Source organism: Lynx canadensis, chromosome A1 (assembly GCF_007474595.2).
Source record: "Lynx canadensis isolate LIC74 chromosome A1, mLynCan4.pri.v2, whole genome shotgun sequence".
Classification (NCBI taxonomy): Eukaryota; Metazoa; Chordata; class Mammalia; order Carnivora; family Felidae; genus Lynx; species Lynx canadensis.
Genome location: NC_044303.2, coordinates 210,147,761 through 210,172,324, shown reverse-complemented (window position 1 = coordinate 210,172,324; position 24,564 = coordinate 210,147,761). Strand labels below are relative to the sequence as shown.

The 24,564-nt window shown below is 37.6% G+C and overlaps 1 protein-coding gene across 5 annotated transcripts in view; it reads right to left on the bottom strand.

Moving 5' to 3' along the window:
- Positions 1–24,564, bottom strand: part of CPLANE1 (ciliogenesis and planar polarity effector 1) — a 140,761-nt gene that overhangs the window by 23,582 nt on the left and 92,615 nt on the right. For 4 of the 5 annotated variants that reach the window (XM_030331050.1, XM_030331058.1, XM_030331076.1 and 1 more), the window contains exons 39-46: positions 23,600–23,709; positions 23,032–23,227; positions 22,663–22,812; positions 17,632–17,885; positions 14,105–14,189; positions 10,615–10,779; positions 6,818–6,848; positions 6,148–6,279 (exon numbers count right to left, since the gene is read on the bottom strand). In XM_030331050.1, coding sequence (XP_030186910.1) covers positions 6,148–6,279; positions 6,818–6,848; positions 10,615–10,779; positions 14,105–14,189; positions 17,632–17,885; positions 22,663–22,812; positions 23,032–23,227; positions 23,600–23,709 — 1,123 coding nt within the window. Of the gene's footprint in view, positions 1–6,147; positions 6,280–6,817; positions 6,849–10,614; positions 10,780–11,661; positions 11,724–14,104; positions 14,190–17,631; positions 17,886–22,662; positions 22,813–23,031; positions 23,228–23,599; positions 23,710–24,564 lie in introns of those variants that run through there. The other variant, XM_030331092.1, reaches the window with a different exon arrangement.

Genomic DNA, 24,564 nt, shown 5'->3' with positions numbered 1-24,564 from the left:
AGAAAGCAATCAAACTGAACAGGTGAGAGAAAAAAAATAATACAAAATGAAACCAGTGTCAGGGTCTCAGCAACACCATCAAGTATAATAGCATTTTCATTATAGGGATCCCAGAAGGAGAAGACAGAGAAAAGGGGACCAAAATTTTATTTCAAGAAAATAATACCTGAAAACTTCCTGAATCTGGGGAGGGAAACAAATACAGATCCAGTAGGCACAGAGATAACCCAACAAAATCAACCCAAGGAGGTCCACACCAAGACACATAATAATTAAAATGGCAAAAAATGACAGAGAATTTTAAAAGCAGCAAGAGATAAGAAAACAGTTACATACAAGGGAAACCTCATAAGGCAATCAGCTGATTTTTCAGCAGAAAATTTTCGGGTCAGAAAAGGAGTGTCATGATCTATTCAAAGTAGAAAAAATCTGCAGCCAAGAATACTTTATCCAGCAAGGCTATCATTAGCAATAGAAGGAGAGATAAAGAGCTTCCTAGGCAAAAGCTAAAAGAATTCATGACCACTAAAACTCCCCATAAGAAATGTCAAACGAGACTCTTTGAGTGGAAACAAACAAACAAAAAAAATCGTTAAGTACAAGTAAGAAAAGCAGGCAACACAAAAGTAATAAAAATACATATATGTATAAAAATTAGTCAAGGAACTCACAAAAAGAAGGATGTAAAGTATGACACAATGTACCTAAAATATTGGGGGTGGGGAGAAGAGTAAAGAATGGGTTCAAACTTAAGCAACCATCAACTTCATAGAGACTGCTATATGAATAAAATGTTATATACAGACTAAGTGATAAGCACAAATCAAAAACCAGTAATACGTTTGTAAAAAACAAGGAGAAAGGAATCCAAGTATATCACTAAAGAAAGCTAGCACACCATGAGAAAATAGAGCAAGAGAAGAAAGGAACAGAAAAGTACAAACACAACCATAAAACAATTAACAAAATGGCAATAAGTACATACCTATCAATAACTACTTGGTATGTAAATGGACTAAATGCTCCAATCAAAAAACATAGGGTGATAGAATGGATAAAAAGCAAGACCCATCTATAGGAGACTATAAGAGACTCATTTCAGGCCTAAGCAGATTGAAAATGAAGGGATGGAGAAACATTTACCATGCAAATGGAAGTAAGAAAAAAGCTGGGGTAGCAATACTTATATTGGACAAAATAGACTTTAAAACAAAGATTATAGTAGCACCTGAGTGACTCAATCAGTTAAGCATCTGACTCCTGACTTCGGCTCAGGTCATGATCTCATGGTTAGCCCCGGTTTGGCTCTGTACTGACAACATGGAGCCTGCTTGGAATTCTGTCTCTCTCTTTCTCTCTGCTCCTCTCCTTCTCACGTGCTGTCTCTCTTAAAATAAATAAATAAACATTTTTAAAAAAGACTGTAGGGGCATCTGGGTGGCTCAGTCAGTTAAGCATCTGACTTTGGCTCAGGTCATGATCTCGTGGTTTGTGGGTTTGAGCCCAGCGTCAGGCTCTGTGATGACAGCTCAGAGCCTGGAGCCTGCTTCAGATTCTGTGTCTCACCTCGCTCTGCCCCTCCCCAACTAGCACTCTGTCTCTGTGTCTCAAAAATGAATAAATGTTAAAAAAAAAAAAAGTACTGTAACAAGAGACAAAGAAGGTCACTACATAATCATAAAGGGAAGAATCCTTTTACAGGAAGAAGGGAAGGGAAGGAGATATAACAATTGTAAATATTTATGCATCCAACACAAAAGCACCCAAATACATAAAGCATCTAATAACAAACATAAAGAAAGTAATTGATACTAATACAATAATAGTAGGGGACTTTAGTGGATAGATCATCCAACCAGAAAATCAGCAAAGAAACAGTGACTCTGAAAGACACATTGGACCCAGATGGATCTAACAGATATATTCAAAACATCCCATCCTAAAACAGAATACACATTCTTTTCAAGTACACATGGAACATTCTACAGGATGTATCACATATTAGGCCACAAAAGAAGTCTTAAATTCAAAAAGATCAAAGTTATACCATGCATCTTTTCTGACCACAGTGTTATGAAACTAGAAATAAACTACAAGAAAAAATCTGGAAAGAGCATAAATACATAGAAGTTAAATAATATGCTTTCAAACAACAAATGAGTCAACCAAGAAATCAAAGAGGAAATTAAAAAATACATAGAGATATATGAAAATGAAAACACGATGGTGAAAAATCTTTGGGATACAGCAAAAGTTATTCCGAGATGAAAGTTTACAGCAATACAAGCCTATCTCAAAAAGCAAGAAAAATCTCAAATAAACAATTAACCTTAGGAGCTAGAAAAAGGAGAACAAACAAAACCCAAACCTAGTAGAAGAAAAGAAATAATAAAGATTGGAGTAGGGATAAATGAAATAGGAACTAAAAAACCAACAGAACAGATCAATGAAACCAAAAGCTGGTTCTTTGAAAATATCAACAAAATAGATAAGCCTTTAGCCAGACCCAACCAAAAAAAAAAAGAAAGAAAAAGAAAAGAAAAAACAGAAGACTCAAACAAAATCAGAAATGAAAGAGGAGAAATAACAAATAACAACCAACACCATAGAAATAGAAAGGATTGTAAGAGAATATAATAGAAAATTATATGCCAACAAATTGGACAATCTAGAAGAAATGGAAAAATTCTGAGAAACAACCTCCCAAAACTGAGGCAGGAACCACCAGAAAATTTGAACAGATTAATTACCAGCAATTAAATTGAATCAATAATCAAAAAACCTCCCAAAAAATGTCCAGGACCAGACGGCTTCACAGCTGAATTCAACCAAACATGTAGAGAAGAGTTAACATCTATGCTTCTCAAACTATTCCAAAAAATAGAAGAGGAAGGAAAGCTTCCAAATTAATTCTATGAGGCCAGCATTACCTTGATACCAAAACCAGACAAAGACACTACAAAAAAAGCGAACTATAGGCCAATTATCTCTGATGAACACAAATGAAAAAATCCTAAACAAAATATTAGCAAACCAAATCCAACAATACGTTAAAAATATCATTCACCAGGGGCGCCTGGGTGGCTCAGTCGGTTGAGCGTCTGACTTTAGCTCAGGTCATGATCTCACAGTTCGTGAGTTCGAGCCCCGCGTCGGGCTCTGGGCTGATGGCTCAGAGCCTGGAGCCTGCTTCCGATTCTGTGTCTCCCTCTCTCTCTGCCCCTCCCCCATTCATGCTCTGTCTCTGTCTCAAAAATAAATAAACATTAAAAAAAAATTAAAAAAAAAATATCATTCACCATGATTAAGTGGGACTTATTTCCAGTATGCAGTATGCAAGTGTGGTTCAATATTTGCAAATCAATCAACATGATACATCACATCAACACGAGAAAGGATAAAAACCATATGATCATTTCAACAGATGCAGAAAAAAACATTTGACAAAGTACATCTATTCATGATATATACCTTCAACAAAGCAGGTAATTTAGAGGGAGCATACCTCAACATAATAAAGGTCATATATGAAAAACACACAGCTAACATCATACTGAATGGTAAAAAACTTGAGAGCTTTTCACCTAATATCAAGAACAAGACAAGATGTCCACTCTCACCACTGTAATTCACTTCACAGTACTGGAAGTCCTAGCCACACAACCATACAAGAAAAAGGAATAAAAGGCATCCAGATTGGTAAGGAAGAAATAAAACTTTCACTAATTGCAGATGACCTGATCCTATACATAGAAAACCCTAAAGACTCCAGCAAAAACTACTAAAACTGATCATTGAATTCACTAAGGTTGCAGGACACAAAATCAATATAAAGAAATTCACTGCATTTGTATACACTAATAATGAAGCAGCAGAAAGAAAAATTAAGAAAATAATCCCATTTACAATTGCACCAAAAATAATAAAATAACTGAGAATAAACCTAACTGAGGAGGTGAAAGATATGTACTCTGAAAGCCATAAAACACTGATGAAAGAAATTAAAGATGACAAAAACAAATGAAAAGATATTCCATGCTCATGGATTGGGAGAGCAAATACCATTAAAATGTCCCTATTACCCAAAGCAATCTATAGATTTAATGCGATCCCTATCAAAATAACAACAGCATTTTTCACAGACAGAACTAGAACAAATAACCCCACAATGTGTATGAAGAACAAAAGTGGAGGTATCACAATCCCAGATTTCAAGATATACAACCAACCTGCACTAAACTTGTTTTGCACAAGTACAAAAACAGACACAAAGCACACGGGAACAGAATAGGGAGCCTGGAAATAAACACACTATTATATAGTCAATTAGTCTGCAACACAGAAGGAAAGAATATGCAATGGAAAAGACAGTCTCTTCAACAAATTGTGTTGGGAAAACTGGACAGCAACATGCAAAAGAATGAAACTGAACCACTTTCTTACACCATACAAAAAAATTAAACTCAAAATGGATTAAGGACCCAAATGTGAGACCTGAAACTACAAAAATCCTAGAGGAGAGCACAGGCCATAATTTCTCTGACATCAGCCATAGCAACATTTTTCTAGATATGTTTCCTGAGGCAAGGAAAACAAAAAGAAAAACAAACTATTAGGATTACATTGAAATACAAAGCTTCTGCACAACAAAGGAAACAATCAACAAAACTAAAAGATAACATACTGAATGGGAGAAGATATTTGCAAATGACATATCTGATAAAGGGTTAGTATCCAAAGTATGTAAAGAACTTACACAACTCAACACCAAATAAACCAAATATCCAATTAAAAAATGGGCAGAAGACATGAACAGACATTTCTCCAAAGAAACAGATGGCAAGCAGACACACGAAAAGATGCTCAACATCACTCATCATCAGGCAAGTACAAATCAAAACCACATTATGATATCACCTTACCCCTGTCAGAGTGGCTAAAATAAAAAAACACAGAAAATAACAAGTGTTGACAAGGATGTGGAGAAAAAGGAACCTTCATACACTGCTGGTAGGAATGCAAACTGCTGCAGCCACTGTGGAAACCAGTATGGAAGTTCTTCAAAAAATTAAAAATAGAACTATCCTATGCTCCAATAATTCTACTACTAGGTATTTACCCAAAGAATACAAAAATTCAAAGGGATATATGCACCCCTATGTTTACTGCAGCATTATTTACAATAGCCAAATTAAGGAAGCAGCCCAAGTGTCCATCAATAGATGAATGGATAAAGAAGTATCCACCAACAGATGAATGGGTGTGTGTATATATACACACATACATACACACGCATACATAGAGTAGAATATTACTCAGCCATAAAAAAAGAAGAAAATCTTGCCATTTACAACAATATGGATGGAGCTAGAGAGTATAATGCTAAGTGAAGTAAGTCAGAAAGACAAATACCCTATGTTTTCACTCATATGTGGAATTTCAGAAAAACAAATGAACAAAGAAAAAAAAAAGAGACAAGCCAAAAAACAGACTCTCAACTATAAAACAAACTGATGGTTACCGGAGGGGAGGTGGGTGGGGGATGGGTGAAAAGAAGTGATGGGGATTAAGAGTACATTTGTCTCGATGAGCACTGAGTAATGTATAAAATTGCTGGATCACTGTATTGTATGTCCAAAACTAACACTCTATGTTACTATAATGAAATTTTTAAAAACATCAAAATAAATAAATTAAAATATAATAATGACAACAAAAATAAAGTGATGAGACCTTGGGAAAACTCAGAGGATACAGATATGCTGCTGTATTAAATACACAAGTCTGTCTACTGTTGGGAAAGGGAAGGAGTGACACACAAACATCACATTAAAATATGGCAAATTTTGCGGATACGTGTGTGGCTCAGTCAGCTGAGCCACCAACTCCTGATTTCAGCTCAGGTCATGATATCATGGTCTGTGGGTTTGAGCCCCACATGGGGCTCTGCACTGGCAGCGTGGAGCCTGCTTCAGATTCTCTCTCGTCCTCTCCCTCTGACCCTCCCCCACTCATGCTTGCTTGCTCTCTCTCTCAAAAATAAACATTAAAAAAATTAAAAATAAAATAAAATATGACTAATTTTGAACCATATTCTTGAACCATAAACATTTTAAATGGGTTAAAAATGAATTATTCAATTATTACCTGGAGATAGTCTTAGCTTGTTGTTCTGTTAAACCGAGCTCTTCACTGGAAACTCCATCTTTTGTTATAAGGTCCTCAATAATGTCGGCAATATCAGTCAATCCAGTCATCTGGAGTGGGTCTACTGAAATACTTCATTTTCAAATGCAATTTGAGAAATATAAGTCAGTATCTATAACTTAATTACATTAATCAAAAATGAACATGTAAAGTTTAAAAAATGAACATGTAAAACTATGCCTTCCAAGAGCATGAACAAACACCAAAATCATAAACCTAGAACTAATGTTCCTTCTACTTTCCAGTAATCCTCAGTGCAAAAGTCTAATCATTAATAATTGGTGACTTCTTAGGGGCTCTTAAAAAAGTGAACATAAGGCTCAGGAGATCAGTTCTACCCGTCCTGCCTGCTGAATATATAGGCAGTTAAAGAAATGTAGCAAATGCAGTCTATTATATTCTAATTCCTTATGCTAAAACAGTAAAGGATGTAATATAGTAAACCTTAGCTTCTTAAAACATTCCATTCTCAGTGAAAATTAATTATATTTCTAGAGTCCATGAAAAAATATGTAGTGTAGCAGCTCACATACACATGAACAACAAAGTTTTCCACTCAGTTTATGCCCAACTTCAAGTAAAATTGTGAATTAATTCTTAAGATATTTACCTCTCGAATAACTCATCACTGTTATTCACACCTAAAAAAAGAAACATTATTAATAAAAATTTTATGTCAGTTATCTTTTTACTTTCATCTATTAATCTGATTTAGAAATTATATAACCAGAAATTGAAATATATTTAAACCTCCAAATAGGTTTAAAGATACGTATGTGTAGTATTCTTATCCTCCTCTTGAATAAGCTATTTGGTAGTGAATACTCTCTGCATTTTCAGATTATTGCTTTTCTATCCAGAGTACTCGGAATAATATACTTTAGGAAGTACAGTCCTTTGCTTACTACACAGTTTAAAATACTGAAGTGCAATTTACTAAAAACAAAAAACAAAAAAGCTCTGGTGATCTAAAAGTAATACATTTGGGAGAATAATTTTTTAAGATGTTTTATTTTTGAGAGAGAGAGAGAGAGAGAGAGTGCAAGTGAGGAGGGGCGGCGGCGGGGGGACCAGAGGATCCCAATGCAGGGCTCAAACTCCTGAACCATGAGATCATAACTATAAATTTCTTTTCTGATTCCTTTTATCAAAGGGCAGAAAAGTGTTATATCCAAATAAATACCTTTTCATAGTAGTTACACAGGATGATTTGATCCTTAGTTCATTTTCAAACCAGTTTTGGAACTCTTCTATGAGACTGCCTTCATAATTTACTGAACACACAGATCAGCTTTATTCCTTGAAAATCACAGTTCCTATTTATTTATTTATTTATTTATTTATTTATTTATTTATTTATTTATTTCAACGTTTATTTATTTTTGGGACAGAGAGAGACAGAGCATGAACGGGGGAGGGGCAGAGAGAGAGGGAGACACAGAATCGGAAACAGGCTCCAGGCTCTGAGCCATCAGCCCAGAGCCTGACGTGGGGCTCAAACTCACGGACCGCGAGATCGTGACCTGGCTGAAGTCGGACGCTTAACCGACTGCGCCACCCAGGCGCCCCTCCTTTTTTTTTTTTTTTTAATTCCAAACAGTTACTCTCAGCCTGATTACCTATCTCATTTCTCAGAAATGCCTCTGGAAATCTTGTAGCTATTTCCAAAACTTAAATCTGTTTTCAGTGAGTAAATTATTTGCCACCGTTAAGATCAATCACAAGAAGGGCACCTGGATGGCTCAGTCATTAAGCATCCAACTCTTGATTTCAGCTTAGGTCATGATCTTGCAGTTTGTAGAGTTTGAGTCCTGCATCGGGCTCTCTGCTATAAGCACGGAGCCCATTTTGGATCCTCTGTTCTCCCCCCACCCCGCCCCATTCCCCACTTGTGCTCTCTCTCTCGCAAATTTTTTTTAAAAACCCACAAGAATGTGCTAAGAAACAGAAGTCAATTTCAAAGGAGAAACTCTAAGCTGGTTTTGAGCATTAGAAGTAAGAGAGTGACTATCCATCCTTCTAAGATGCCAACTTTGGAAGAGAAAACACCCATTAGGGCATCTAAATTCTGTACTCTAAAAAATAATTTGGTTTCCTTTTTAATTTACATTAGATATTGAATACTAGAGAAAAACATTTTAATTATCCATCTTTATATGTATTATGCCATTTACTGACATTTCTCCTTTCTTCTCTCACTTCCTAACTTAAGAAGCTATTACAATCCTGAATGAATCACCTCCCCAACCTGGTACTTTCCATCTCACTTTTCCTACTTTCTTTTCTTCTTCCTTTAAACATTAAAGATTTTGTCTTTATCCCCATCTTGAAATGATCTTTGACTTCATTTCTCTTATCTTATTTTTCTACTTCCTTTTAATATCAGAATTCTTAAGTAGTCTTTACTTACAGCTTCTTGAGCCTATCTCTATCCCCAGCCAGCTTTCTTCTACTCTTCATATTTATATTGAAAGTACCCAATGTCCTTAACAAATTCAATCTTTATTCTTGACTTTATGGATTCTTGTGAAACTGTTAGCCACTTACTACTTCTTGAAAATCGCTCACCAGAGTCTACTTGTCCATGTCCCTCACTGGGAGGCTCCCCTTACTCTCTACAGGGTGACATTTCACAGGTTGCTCTTTGGCATTTTCCCTTTTTCCATATTGCTTGGTGATAACAGATGCACTAATTCTTAACTATATAATTATATAAAAGGCTCTTACATCTGTTTTTCAGGCTTAAACCTCTCATCAAGTTCCACTTCCTATAAAAAACTGGATCCTAAATATGGCCATTTATATACCCCAGCATCACATTCAACTATTACATTTGGTCTACAGGTGCTCTCGAATTTGACATCAGAGCTAGGATATCCTCATTCCTATAGTCTAACAACACAAAGTAGCCATTCATTTTCTCCTTCTCTTTTATCCACTTAGTGACAGCAGTTGCCTATTCAGAATGTCTCTCGCTTTCTCACACACTGCCCAGGTTCTCACTGTTTCACAGGCCAGATGAATTTAACAGCTCACCAAAGGATCTCTGCCTCCATTCTAGTCTTTCTCAAAACCCCCTCATTATACTTTTCTGCTCAGAATTCTCCAGTGATTCCCTGGGATAAAATGGAGTTTATGCTTCTCACATACAGTCAGAACTCTCTGCAACCTCCTTAACGTCATTTGTCAACTCTCCCCTGTAAGTGGGGAGAGAAAAGCTGCCGATGACAGAGACCCTAGAGGAATCAGGTTCGCAGCTCGGTGCTTTATATACAATAGTCAATCTTCACAACAACCTGGTGAAGCAGAAGTGATTGTCTCCCTGTGATGACTAAAACACAAATGGAATCTACAAAGAACTTAGAGAAAAAAATTACAGGACTTAAAGCCAGATTCTTAATAGTTTTATTTAAATAACAGCAATGTCATTTAAAAATACCATCTTTGGGGAGCCTGGGTGGCTCAGCTGATTGAGCTTTTGATTCTTGATTTCGGCTCAGGTCATGATCTCATGGCTCATGGGTTCAAGCCCCATGCCAGGCTCTGTGCTGACAGCATGGAGCCTGCTTGGGATTCTCTGTCTCACTCTCTCTGTGTCCTTCCCCAACTCTCTCTCTCAAAATAAATAAATAAACCTTACACAACAGTTTTTTTAAATAGCATTTTTACTGCTTATATTAACTTTAAAAATGATAATAAAATATACTATAAACCCTCAGTAAATTCATCATTTTTGACCATCAATAGCTAAGGGCTAAAAAATATATATTTCAAAGCCACTATCAGTAGCCCAAGTGTTATATTTAGTATAACCTATTATTCATATGACAAAATGTATTTGTTAGGACTAAACAATAGCATTTTAACTGCCAGCTCCAAATGAAACAGAAAAATAGCACTAAACTTTTCTAAGTCTCAATATCCTCCACTATAAAATGGGGACAATAATGGCATCTACCTCACAGGTTAGGCTTACACCAGGGTCAATGCATGTAACACAGCAATATCAGGGACCCAGCAGAGGCTCAATACACTACAGCTGTTGTTTTGTTTTCATAATTAAAACTCAAGGTTCTCAATGTTGGCAGAGTTTGAATTTCTCAATTTTTGTAAAAATCAGATAGTACAGTAATTCCAGTTGCTATACACTTAATATTTAATTAAAATAACTTGGAGATATCTAATCATACATTATATCTTATTAGAGATATATCCTTGCAATATCTAATGAAGATGACAATACAGTTCTTCAATAAATGGTACAAATTGTAACTTCCCTTGCCCCGAAATTTATAAATATTGCAAAATGGCTTCACAAATCCTTCACAACTGTGTTCCCAGTAAACGCTCTTCAGCAATAGTGTATTGGAAGATAAGAGTGTAAACAAAAAAAGGGAAGAACAATACCAGGAGAAGTTGTACTCTGGCCACTGAAAAGGCTGACCGCTGAATCAACAGAAGGAAATACACAGGTTTTCTGACTAGAATGAGTTTCTGTTACTGAAAATTCAGCTTCTGAAATCTCCTCTTTGTCACTTTGATCCTCCTCATTCCTATGAGTCAGGAAATGTGCTAATCCAAAGGAAAAGAGTAGAAGAAAGAAAGCACAGGGAAAAAAGATACAACACTTAGTTAACCCTTTTACATGGCAACAGATATATCAGAAGTTTACAACGTATTATTTTGATAACTTTCCACTATATAATGATATAATTGAATATATTTAAAACTTAACCTCTCTCATAGTAAAAAAAAATATGCTTATTATTTTTTTAAAAAAATTAAGTTTATTATTTTTTTAAAGTTTATTTATTTTGAGAGAGAGCAAAAGAGAGAAAGGAGAGAGAGAGAATGTGAGCAGGGAATGGGCAGAGAGAGAGTGTGAGAGAGAATCCCAAGCAGGCTCTGTGTTGTTAGAGCAGAGCCTGATGCAGGACTTGAACTCACGAACCATGAGATCATGGCCTGCACTGAAATCAAGAACTGGACACTTAACCAATTAAGCCACCCAGGCACCCCAAAACTGTTAAGTTTATTATCAGTTTCAGAAAACATGGCAGAATGAGCTGAAGTGGACAGGTTCATACCCTGTTATAAAAACACAGAAGAAATGCTAAATTAAAAAAAAAAAAAATTAGGGACACTGGCTGGCTTAGTCAGTAGAGCATGTGACTCCTCATGTCAAGGTCATGCGGTTGTGAGTTCAACTCCCACATTGGGCATGGAGCCTACTTAAAAGGAATTAAAAAATAAAATAAATAGATTAATATGCAAACAAGCCCTGTAAATAAAGAAATCCCCCAGTGCCAGAAAAGAAAAAGGAATCAAAGCTGGGCAATATATGGAGAAGGGTGCTGGGATAGTCCATAGAGAAAAACAGGAGATATGGTTTCTGCCATCAGCTGTGGGGAGAACTGAGCTACCTTCACATGGCCTAGAGCACTGAAGGATAGGTCTGTCCATAAAATGAGGATAAGAAAAACCATGGAGAAGCAGCAAAGAAGTCTTCTATCTTCCTGAATGGTAGATGGGAGAAAAATAAGTCAACTCTGAGAAATCAAAACCTCTGTCTTGCCACAAGCAGGTATGGGATCTGAATTTATACCATCTATGTAGTAAAGCAACTCCAAGCCCAGAAATGTATAGGAAAACTTGTTCCCCAAACTCTTTCTACTTCAGCAGATAGCAAGAAGCAAATACAAAACCACTTCAAAGACAAGTGTATACAACCCAGCAGAACTCTCCTAAAGATAAGTTCATGATAAAAAAAAAAAAAATTACAGGGGTGCCTGGGTGGCTCAGTCATTTAAGCGTCCAACTTTGGTTCAGGTCATGATCTCATGGTTTGTGGGTTTGAGCCCCACGCCAGGCGCTGTGCTGACAACTCAGAGTCTGGAGCTTATTTCAGATTCTGTGTCTGCCCCTCCCCTGCTTGCTCTCTATCTCTCTCTACCCCAAAAATAAAAACGTTAAAAAAATTTTTTTTTAATTACAAATCGCACAAAGAAACAACCATGAAAGAGAGCAGTATGCAGATTTGACTACTGAGAATATGCACATATGAAGTAAAGCAGTATGAAAGGGCATAAAATATTACTAAAATCATTAAATAGATAAAAGGGCATAGAAACCATAATAAAAGAACAGGATAGTACATCCAGCAAACAGATGGATTTGAAAAAGAAATAAACAGAACCTGTAGACATTAAGAATGCAGTAAAAAAAAAAAAAAAATTAAATCCTACAGCAAAGAAGACACGGAAGAGAAAATTAGTAAACTAAAAGACAGATTGGATGACATCACCCTGAATATATCACTGAGAGATAAAAAGATGGCAATTAATAGTTAAGAGACAGAATAAAGCAAGAAGGTCCAAATAGCTGGTGTTTTAGAAAACAGAACAGAAAGAATGGGGAGGAAGCAATACTCCAAAAGGAAATGGATGAAAAATAACCAACATTAAACCTGCAACTTAAAGAATCATTCCTCTCTCCTATAGAATAAATTTTTAAAATGTATACACTGAGACACACTTGTATCAAAAATATAAAATAAGCCAAAAATAAACAGAAAATTCCAGGGGCACCTGGGTAGCTCAGTTGGGTAAGCATCTTACTCTTTATTTTTCAGCTCAGGTCATGATCTCACAGTTTGTGAGAGATCACAAACTGGGCATGGAGCCTGCTCAAGATCCTCTCTCTCTGCTCCCCTATTGAGAATCTAAAAATCCCTTTTACAAACTAAAGAAGATATTTTTTTTCTAAGCTTATTTATTTATTTTGAGAGAGTGAGTGAGCAGAAGTGGGGGAGAAGCAGAGAGAGGGAGAGAGAGGAGGAAAGAGAGAGGGAGAGAGAGATACCAAGAAGGCTCTGTGCTGTCAGCATGGAGACCCAAGCGAACTGTGAGATCATTACCTCAGCCAAAACCAAGAGTTGAACACTTAACAGAGTAAGCCACCCAGATGTCCCTAAAGAAGACATATTAATACAAATTACAAACTACTTAGATCTGAACAACACCAAAACGTGGTTCATATCAACACTCCTGTCTGGGTCCTTACAAGAACACGTTCAGCTTCAAATGCACACATTAGAAAAAGATAAAGAATGAAGTTAGGAAAAAGTCAACAGGTTAAGCCCTCAAAAACAGAAGAAATCATAAAGCTAAGAATAGAAATTTATGAAAAAGAAAATTAGGAGCGCCTGGGTGGCTCGGTCAGTTAAGCATTCAACTCTTGGTTTCAGCTCAGGTCATACTCTCACAGTTCATGAGTTTGAGCCCCGCATTGGGCTTCTCTGCTGTCAGCACAGAGCCTCCTTGGGATTCTCTGTCCCCCTCTCTCTGCCCTTCCCCCACTTGCACTCTCTCTCTCTCTCTCAAAAATAAACATTAAAAAAATTTAACAGAATCAACAAACCAAAGCCTGTTTTTAAAAAACGCATTATATTGCTGACAAGACTGAATGAAAGACAGTGTAAGGATAACAACTATAGATATAGTAGAAAAGTTTTTAAGTACCCTCGTTTCATTATTTCAATGAGAAATGCAAAAACATACCATCTCACCACTGCCTGGCCATTTAATCAGAACCTCAAATTCCAGTTCTGCAGATGACCAGGGACAAAGAGCAACCACAGCACAAAGCTGTGCACAACCTCAGCGAGTGTGTGGCTGGTGCTACCCCACTCTAGGAGTTTACAGCACTGGCTTCTCAGGAAAAAATGGCATGGGTGGGAGCCAATCACATGATCACAAAAATACCTAATCTAACAATTAGGGGACTGATGGCTTCAGCTCACAAATGAAAACTGTCCCCAATTCTGGCACTCCCAAGGGCAATGCTTCCCCTTTCAGAGCAAGGTCAGGCCCCCCCTCCCCCCACCACACACACAAACCTTCCGAAATACCAGTGGCTTTTGAAGCAGATGTTTTTTCAGATTCAAGACCAGAGGACAATTCAATATGGTCTAAGGATGCACCCTGTAGAAAAACACATACAAAAAAATAACTTGAAAATTTTAGTTTGATAATTTCACATTGTTAAATAATTTTATGTACATTTTAAATATTAAGGGAACAAGTGAAAGAAATGGGATTACATCCAGTAAGAGCTAAATGGTGGGACACATAAAGAGAAGGAAATTTTTATCTATTTGTAGTCTAAATGATTTAACCTTTCCTAAGGAAAACAGCATCACATAATTTTAGACTGGGGAGGAATGTTAATTACCACTTAGACAAAACCTTCATTTTACAGATGAGAGAAGAGGGCCCAAAGAAATTGAGTGACTTTCTTAGTGGCAGAATATGGATCTCAACCTAGGTCTTCAAAGCCCCTAGTCAGCACTGTGCAAAAGTATCCCTCTGCCTCTTCCAGGCTTACAGTCTGTTCTATTAATTAAAATACACAAGTCAAAACCTCTGTATTTATGTGTACATTACAACAGGATGAGAATATTTTAAAACAATATGCCCAACGTTTCATTTAAATTAGTGCTAGTTCCTTCAAAGTAGTCACCTTAGCAGACTAAATACTTTTGGAGTTTGAGCAACCTCTCTTCCTTTGAAATTGTCTCCCAAGCATGTGCTACAATTATTATTAACTGTTCTGGTGATAAGTCTTTATTATATAAATGTGATTTTATTACCGTCAGAATCTAAAACTGAGAGAGCAAAGACAGCCATTAAATAAACATTCATCAAATGCCTGTCATGTGCTAAGCAAAAGGCACAATCCCTGTCCTCCAATGTTAAAAAAGGCTTGGGCTGAGAGGGGAGCGGTTACAGAATTTTTAGGAACTTTTTCAAAATACATGTGTGTGATCTGCACCCTTCCCCTTGCCAAGCCACTGCCCCTTCCTCTGTCCATACCTACCACCCCAGATTCAGTAGGCCTGCCATGTATATTTTGAAAAAGATCACGACTTACACATCTGTCCTTTTATGTAATGGATCCAGATATGTGGAAATTCCTTCTCGAAACTCTTCCTTTGGCTTGCTTTCTCCTGAGTCTCTTACTACCTCAGAATGCTCCTTCTCAAGCTTTGTGGTTGAATCTTCATCTTTAAAAGTTTGTGCACCCACAAAATTCTGCCCTTTATCCTCTTTTACTCCTCATTCAGTGTACTCTCTCTGGGTGAATGCCCTATTATGATTCGAACTTCCTCCTAAGGACTCTAAAATCTGTACCATCAACCCAAATCTAGCTCCTAAGCTCCAGAAGCATATATCCAACTGCCTACTAATCTCACAGCACCTCAAATTTAACATGTTTCTGACTGAAATCACTGTGCCTCCCTCCTCCCAAAACAAATCCTACTTCTTCCCTAGTTTGGAAAATGACTCCAGGCTCAAAATCTGGACACCATTGTGATCTTTCTATTCTTCACCTTCCCACAACCGATCACCCTCTGAGTCCTGCAACATCCTTCCCTTCATCCTCAATGCTAAAGTTCAGGTTATTGTTACTTCTTGGCTTGGTATTCAGTGGATCTCAAGCATCAATCAGTAAACCCAGTATAGAGCTAACTACAAAAATTACAGAGCTAGCTACATAAGAATCATTTTTGAAGCTTACTAATAACACAAATTCCTGGGTCCCACCCTAGGATTACTTAAAATCAGAATCTCAGGGGTATGAGGCCATAAGTTTGCAATTCTAACAAGTTCCCCAAGATGACTCTAATGAGTCAGTTTAGAACCACTGTGACCCAACTGATCTCCCTGTTCTCAGTCTTATCCTCTCCAATCTCCCCTCCACACTGCTGCCAGAGTATCTGATCATATCATTTCACTGCTTAAAATTCTTCAATGGTTTCCTACTGCCTATTTATGGGATAAAACCCTAATCACTTGACATGGAAAACAATACTTTCCATCATGCCTTAGCTGCCCCTACCTACCTCTACTGCCAGATGTCTTAAAGCCCAGTACCATCAACCTCTACCTCACAATGTCCCATCAGCCTTTCCTTATCTCACTGATGAATATCAATTCATTATCAGCTCAAGAGTAAGCTCTACAGAGCCTTCTCTGATGCCACCCCTTCACTCACTCACTTCTCTAGTCACAACAGGTCGTGTGTCCCATACTGTTCTCGCTGCACCCTGTTCATACGCATATACTGGAGTATACATCTGTCTTCCTTTGTTAGATTCTAAGCTGCTTGAGAGTAGTGACTATGTATGCCTTGTTTATCTTTCCATTCCCACAACTTAGCACATGGCCCAGCATATAGCAGAAGCTCAATGTTTACTGAAGGAACAAACTCTTGGACTCTGGAGCAAGCCAGGATTAAGACTAGATTCAAGGCTAAGTAACATATTTGGCTTTAGATATGCTTAATATACTAAGACATAAAGCAACTTTGAAAGTGATTCCTTGAAATAAGGAGTTCCAAAGATGACTCTGAAACTTAACACTCATTTTGAAGTGATATATTTAAGTCTGGGTTAAAAAAACAAAAAGGAAAACAACCAAATAAACATCATAATAATGTTAATAGTAGCCCTACCTCATATTTTTTCAGTGTAATTTCACATATGTTTAATCTTAATATGTATTAAATGTTTGAATTAAAGAAATACTATAAACCTAATAAATACATCTTTTAAAATCTCAACCTGCTAGCAACCTGGAATATTTGTTAGGTAAGTCAGTGATGGAATTCTTATCCTGCAGACCAATTTGCATTTCTCAATACAAGGCTTTTACACACTCAAAATATTTTTACTGTTAGTTCCTTAATCTTTATTTTATGTGAATTTTACTTCCTAAAAAAAAAAAAGTTTGTGCAAAATAATTAATTCATGTTTAAGACTTCCTTTCTATTTGTCTAACTACCATGATAATACACATAAATAATCTCTTTCTCATGAGTATTTTTTAAAGATACAGAAACCATCTAAGGACTACTATTCCCATTGTATAAAACATTTAAAAGAAACCGAGAATTCCAAATATAAAGACAACAATATTTGTAAAGTTAAAAAAAAAATCTTGCTGAAGAAAATGATAATTAAGGGCAGGGTTCATTTAAAACCACATTCTTGTTTTCTAATTCAACTATTTCTTTTCATGGTAGGAAGCACTGGTTCACTTCTTAAAAGTTTAAGGCAGTGGTTCTCAACTGGGGGTGATTTTGCCACCCAAAGAACATTTGGCAACATCTGAAGACATTGTTATTATTATTATGCTACTAAACATCCTACAATGCACAGGACGGCCTCCTACAATAAAGAGTTATCTGGCCCAAATGTCAGTCATGCTGAGGTTGAGAAACCCTAATTTCAAAAAATAAATAAATAAATTAATTAATTAATTAATTTCCCATTATTTTGAAAAATCAAATGTCCAAACTTACATCACACCAAAATCTAATAACTCAGTAACAAACAAATAGCTAAAATAAAAGACAGTCTACCTTATCACAATGTCGATCTAGCACTTTTTGTCTGGGGCAATCCCGTTCTATGTTTTCAGCAATGTTCTCTATTGCTAACAGTTGTTCATCAATTTTCTGAAGCTTAGAGGTAAGATGCTCTAGCCGGCGAGCTGCAGAGCTCTGTGCGGGACGAGCCGCAGAGACATCCCGCAGTAGCTCCCATAGCAGATACTCCTCTGCGGCAGATGACTTTGAGCTCTGCTCTTTGAATCGGCAATCTGGCTTCAGCATATCTAAATATTAATAAAGGTAGTATCAGAATTGATTACAATTAAGGGAGAAGTAGATGCTGATGATCTAATTTTTTTGAAGACCTCAGTTTAAGTCAACAAAACCTTCCTTCAGAAATTTTCTAACACTTCAGCTTCCTGACTTCTGAGAGTTGTCTGTTGTGAAATAAGAATATGTAACAGTATTACTATTACCATAGGACACCATATACAAGGCAGTTTGAATGTTACTTTTACCCTCTGCTTCATCAAAAAGCAACTTTATTTAATATTCTTGACTTTTTAAAAACTCTACTTGAAAACCAACAATGTCACACAGTAAAAGCCAGGCCTGCTGTGGGCCATTACCAACTCTACATGGGATCTCAGGCTAACACCAAACCTCCCAAGACCAGTATCAAAGCCAATGACTCTCCCTTACTCTTCAAGTCAATTGATTCTTGTCCCAAATTTGAAACACTTTTTTAAATGCATCCTTTTTCTGGCTTCTGGGTCTCTTCCTCCCCTTACTGGTCTTCCATCTCAGTTGTCTTCTTGTTCTTCTCTTCTGCACCTGCCCCTCTGACCCATCAGTATTTCCAGGGTGCCAATCTCTGCTCACTTTTCTTCTCACCCTGCCCACTCTCCCTGGGTGATGTCACTGATGCACAGGTGACTCTCAAATTCACATGGCACCTTTGTGAGCTCCAGCCCTGTGTCCTGGATATCTCATTTAGGTTGTCCCAAAGCACAGCAATCAAAACTCTGCCCCTCCAACCTGCTCCCTCTTCCTGATTCCCCAGGTTGGTGAACAGCACTATCATTCACCCAGGTGCCTAAGCCACAGGCCTGAGAGTCATTCAAGCTTCTTCTCTTTCCTTCAGATCCAAAGTAACACTGAATATTGAGGATTACCAACCAAAATCTCCATTCCTCCTACCACTGCTTAGGTGAAGCTTTCACAATAGATAGACGCCAATTAGTATCTCTATTTTGCCCTCATGTAGTCCATCTTCCACACAGATTTTTTTTTTAATTTTTTATTTGAGAGAGAGAGAATGCAAGTGGGGGAGAGGGGCAGGGGGAGAGAGAGAGAGAGAATCTCTTTTTTTTTTTTTTTTTAGTTTATTTATTCATTTTCAGAGAAAGAGAGAGTACAATGTGTGCACAAGCAGGGAAGCACAGAGAGAGTAAGAGAGAGAATCCTAAGCAGGATCCAGTCTGTCAGAGCAGAATCTGACCCGGGGCTTGATCTCACAAACCATGAGATTATGACCCAAACCAAGATCAGGAGTCAAATGCTCAACTGACTGAGCCACTCAGGTACCCCCCCCCCCCCCCCGCTCTCAAGATCTTTTAAAAGACAAATCTGATATTGTTCCTTTCTCACCTCAAAGTCTTCAGTGTTTCTCTAATGTCTTCATCTTAAAAGTCCAAATGCCTGTGAGGACAATGACATTCAGTCTTTCCTCTGCCCCCCTCTCCAGCTCATCTCTTGCTGTTTCTTAAACAAGCAAACTGCTCTACTGCCTCTAAACCAAATGAACTTCAATTTTCTCAATCTCTGCAGGCTTCATCAAACTTCCAAGTCATTGCACAACCTATTCTCTCAGTCTGTATGCCTTTTGTCTCACCAAGTCCTACTTTCCTTTAAGATTCCATTTAGGCATCTCTCCTCTCAATAGTCCAGTCCTCTCTGGAGATGGATTACATGCTGTATTCCCCAAGAATCTCATCCATACCACCTTGACAGCACTTACCATGCTGTGTCATAATCATCTCCTTCTCTGCCTTCCTTTCCTCCTATAGGTGAGCCCACAGGCAGAGAACCTGGTAGTACTCTCTTCTTCAGCCCTGATATCTGGCCCCTGTCTTAGTGTTTATTGAATAGTCACTCAAATGAGGATTATGATGCCTGTCCTACCTAACTCAAAGAGGTTTGTGAGGATCAAATTATGCAACAAAACACTCTGAAAAATGTGAATCACTAAATACATGGAATCACTAAATATATAAATATATAGTGCTTATTATCTCCCAGCCCCAGTCTAGCATGAAGCTTCCAATGAGAAGATAATGGTAAATTCCAATGCTGGCAATGGTGGTTGTATTATCTTCCCCTACCTGTTTTGGCCTTACTTTTTTTTTTTTCATAAGGAATCTCTACACCTAACGAGAGGCTCAAACTCATGAACCTGAGATTCAAGAGTTGCATGCTCTTCTGACTGATCCAGTCAGGCACCCCTGGCCTTACCTTTTTTAGCTTGACTCACAGTACTTTACCATCTATCCTTCCTGTTTCTCAGCAGCCTGAAGTGTCTCCCTTAGTCACTCTCAGGAAAGAATTTCATATACAAACTTCACGTAGAAAATGTAGCAAAAGAACCAGACATGCTCAAAATCCAGAATGGCCTACATACATAATGAAACATAGCTTCCCTTTCTCTGGAGAATCTGCTCCACTCCCACTGACTAATAGCAAAAATCTAGGAGGGTTAAATACTGAGTTCCACTGACACTGAAATGTTCTCCCTCTGTCCATCCAGCAAAGCTCTGCTTGCTATTAATAGCTGAAAGCATTCCTTTTGGAGATGGTTTCTAAAATAGGAAGCTGCTGTCATTCAAAATGGTGAGCAAGTATCACTAAAAGCAGAAATTATTATTTGTTTTGCTTTTGTTTTAAATACTTAGGGACCCTGTCCTTCCTTCTGCCAGCCTTTTGCTATAATACAAATCCCACTCAACTCTATTGTATAACTATATTCTGAATCTTTAAAAAAAAATTTTTTTTAAATGTTTATTTACTTGTGAGAGAGAAAGACAGACAGAGTGTGACCAGGGGATGGGGGGGGGGGGTGGGACGGGGCGGAGAGAGGAAGACACAGAATCTGAAGCTGGTTCCAGGCTCTGAGCTGTCAGCACAGAGCCCGACGTGGGCTCGAACTCACGAATGGTGAGATCATGACCTGAGCCGAAGTCAGATACTTAACCGACTTAGCCACCCAGGCGCCCCTATATTCTGAATCTTTAAGGTATGTTATATAAATACCATGATGGAATTTATTTTCAAAATATAAAGCTCTTCCTTTTCATTGGCATTTTAAAGTTGCTTGATTTAATAAAGGGAGAAGGGTCCGCTGACATATTTTTATAACCAGATCCAGAGAATGATCTTCCACAAGGTAGAATAGACTTGATCTCACTGATGAAGGAAATTAACCTGTAGCTTGTAAGTAATTTGAAATGCTGGCTGAGCACAGTCAGGGATCACAGGGAGATGGGTGTGGTTCCAGTTGATGGGTGTGAAAATGAAGGGAAACTAATTAAGTAGCCCACAGGTATTTGGCTGGATGTAACCCACATGACAACCCTATGAGGTTGTATCTCACAGAGATACAAGTAAGGATCAGATAAAGTTAATTTACTTGCAAAAAGTATCCAAACTCTGAAGTGACAGAGCTGGGACTAAAAACCAGGTCTGTTCTATTTGAATCTAAAAGTTAACCTCTGGGGTGCCTGGGTGGCTCAGTTGGTTAAGCGTCTGACTTTAGCTCAGGTCATGAGGTCACACTTCATGGATTCGAGCTCTGAGCCTGTTTCAGATTCTGTGTTTCCCTCTTTCTCTCTCTCTGCCACTTCCCCATTTGTGCTGTTTCTCGCTCTCTCTCTCAAAAATAAATACTTTTTTTAAATTAAAAAAATAAAAGTCAAGCTCTTTTCACTTCCCCACACACTTCCCCAGCCTGAAAGATGGTTAGCTTCATACATTCTCCCTCCAGTACCCATGCACCAAACAGCCCCAAGACAGGAGAGAGAAAGGGCAAAGGCTTCAAAATCTGAAATGCTAGCACTTACTGGTACACACAGCTGTAACACACATGCCCCAACACATCCTAAGGTGAGGTTTCCCTGCCACCCATCCTTCCTCAAATCTCCTGAGTGCACATTGTTGATACACAATTAGCAGGCAGGGCTGGACTCTGCCCCCCAAGCATCTGACAACCATAAGGCTGGGTCCACTCCTCCCAACAGCTGTGGAACCCAGAAGAGAGACTGAGCTTCTATTGCAGGAAGTCTGATTGCATATTAAGATTATTCTAATCATCTACTGGATATAATAACTTTAGGTTTTGGAGAAATATTCTTCTAAATCTTACAAATATTTAGCAATAATACAACCTGGTTTATAACTATAAACTGAATATTTTATTAGTAATATTTTATGGTTGGCTATATACTTGTGTATTTTCTATGTGCTATTCTAGAATCTCCCACCTTTTTAAAGTTTATTTTTGACGAAGGGGTGGGGGGGAGAAAGAAAGAAGAGCATGTGCACGTGTTCAGGGAAGGGGTAGAGAGAGAGGGAGAGAGAGAGAATCCCAAGCAGGCTCTGCACTGTCAGCCCCAATTCGGGGCTCGATCTCACAAACCATGAGATCATGACCTGAGCCAAAATCAAGTGTCAGAGGCTTAAGTGAGCCGCCTCTCCTACCTTTTTAAACGTGAGAATTCCTTTTTAACACCAAAGCACTCATGACATCCCACAGGATATTTATTTTTAGCCTCCTTACTTAAGAAAAGACATATGTGGAAACAGAGCTGTAGTCTCCTTGCAAAACACCCATGAGTCCCAGCCTTGGAACCATGACTCTACCTCATTTACCTATCTGCCCCCACTCTCCTTAGCAAGGGAAAAGCCTTTTCCTGGCTTCTTTTGCAATTACCAAGTCTTAGAGCTTATCTCTGTACAACAGTAATTTAGAGAAGGGGGAGAATCATGTTCCACAGCTAGAGCATTCACCTGTGTCCTGCTGTATTTCTGATGGTATAGGTGAGGTGATAGCAGGCTCCTTCTCTTCTGAAATTGCTGCCCTCCAGCTTCTTCCATCTAGACAGGATGGAGACACTTCTGCAGGTTTAAAAAATACATCTGTGGTGGAAGTGGCAGACTCTATCAAGAATATGAAAAGCATACAAAGATTGATTCTAACCTTCTAAATAAGGTATTTAAGAGACGAGTAGAACATTTCTAGATGTGAATATAAACATCCAGAAGTATAGTAGGTTTGCAAGAGGAGTGCTAAGAGACCTAAGAAGGGGGAATGAGGCTATACTGAAGAATTTTTCAAAATGTTTTTAACCTATTTAAAAGGCAAGAAAAAATTATTACCTTCACTCTTAAAACTGTGCAGGGGGACAGCATTTGTAACTGAAGCTGCCATATAATGTAACTCTGCAGAAGATGGGACTTCCAGATGATCACTTTGCTGTCTGATAATATTATCATCTGAAGGCTCTTCTCTGACAGGAAATTCCTGTAGATCATCAGCTTTAATGTCAACAACATTTATGTAAGTGTGTCCAACCTGAACCAAAACACATAAAATCAAAGAGAGTTACATTGTTTTTACTCTATAGAGCCACTCTGAACCCTCCTCCCCTGTAAAAAAAAAAAAAAAAAAAAAAAAAAAAAAAAAAAAAAGTTTAATCCTAAACAAGAGGAGCTTATATGAATTTAACTTAGGGAAAGCTGCAGGAAGTATGTGTTATGGTCTTAGCTTACAATACTTTGGGGCATAATTTCTAAATCTTAATTTTTTGACCTTTTCAACAAAGTAGCAGATGAGATTTTAGCCTCATTTCATCTATACAAATGAATAATGCAGATGACCATAATAAATTTTAGCACAAAGGTATTATTATAACCTCTGAACAAAGCACAATACCAAATTTAGTACCGGATCAGATGGTGAAGGTGACAAAGGTTTCTCTGATATTTCAGTAGAAAGTTTGAGATTTAAATATACATCTGGTGCCAACACTTCAGGAACATTCAAAGGCTCATGTTCTGAAAATTAAGAAAAGAATCATCAGGAATATTTAAAAAATCTACAAATAACTCCAAGTCATTAGCATTGTAACAAGTAAGCAACAAACAACGTAAAATATTTTTGTTAAAGATCTAAGTAGGGGGCACCTTGCTGGCTCAGTCAGTGGAGTATGTGGCTCCTGATCTCAGGGTGGTGAGTTTGGCCCCAGGTTGGATATAGAGATTACTTAAAAATAAAATCTTAAAAAAAAAAAATCAAAGTAGAAGCTTCACAGGTATAAATAAATTTATTCTATCCTAAGGGCAATTTACTCTGGAGTAATTAATAATTAAATGCAGATTGATTAGTGCTTTTTTCATATGAATGATTCACAAGAATAATAAAGTGTCTAAGTAATGTCAAGAAAATGCTGTAATTTCCTATTTCCATTTCAGATATATTAAGTCATGGTTTTTTTTGGACTTCAAGAAAATCAGTTTAGGAAATTAACAATAACTAATTTGTTTTTTTATTCTCAACACTGTTTCTTATTATTTGTTTGTTTTAACAGCTTTATTGGGATATAATTCACATCCTTTAAAAGGGCACAATTCACAATTCAGTAGTTTCTAGTATATTCACAGAGGCCCTGGCTAAATTTTACCCCTTAAAATGTTTAACATTGAAATTTTACAAAAGTCACTAGCTTCTTTTCAAAAGTACAATAAAGAAGCCTGTCACAGTAGGTTAGCAAATGGTCTAACTCTGTGCCTTCTGTCGTAGGACTCTAATTTTACTTCCTAGGGACCCTGCAGCACAAGTAGGGGTGGGGCAAAGGGAGAGGGAGTGAGAAAATCTTAAGCAGACTCCCCACCTAGCACAGAGCCCGACCT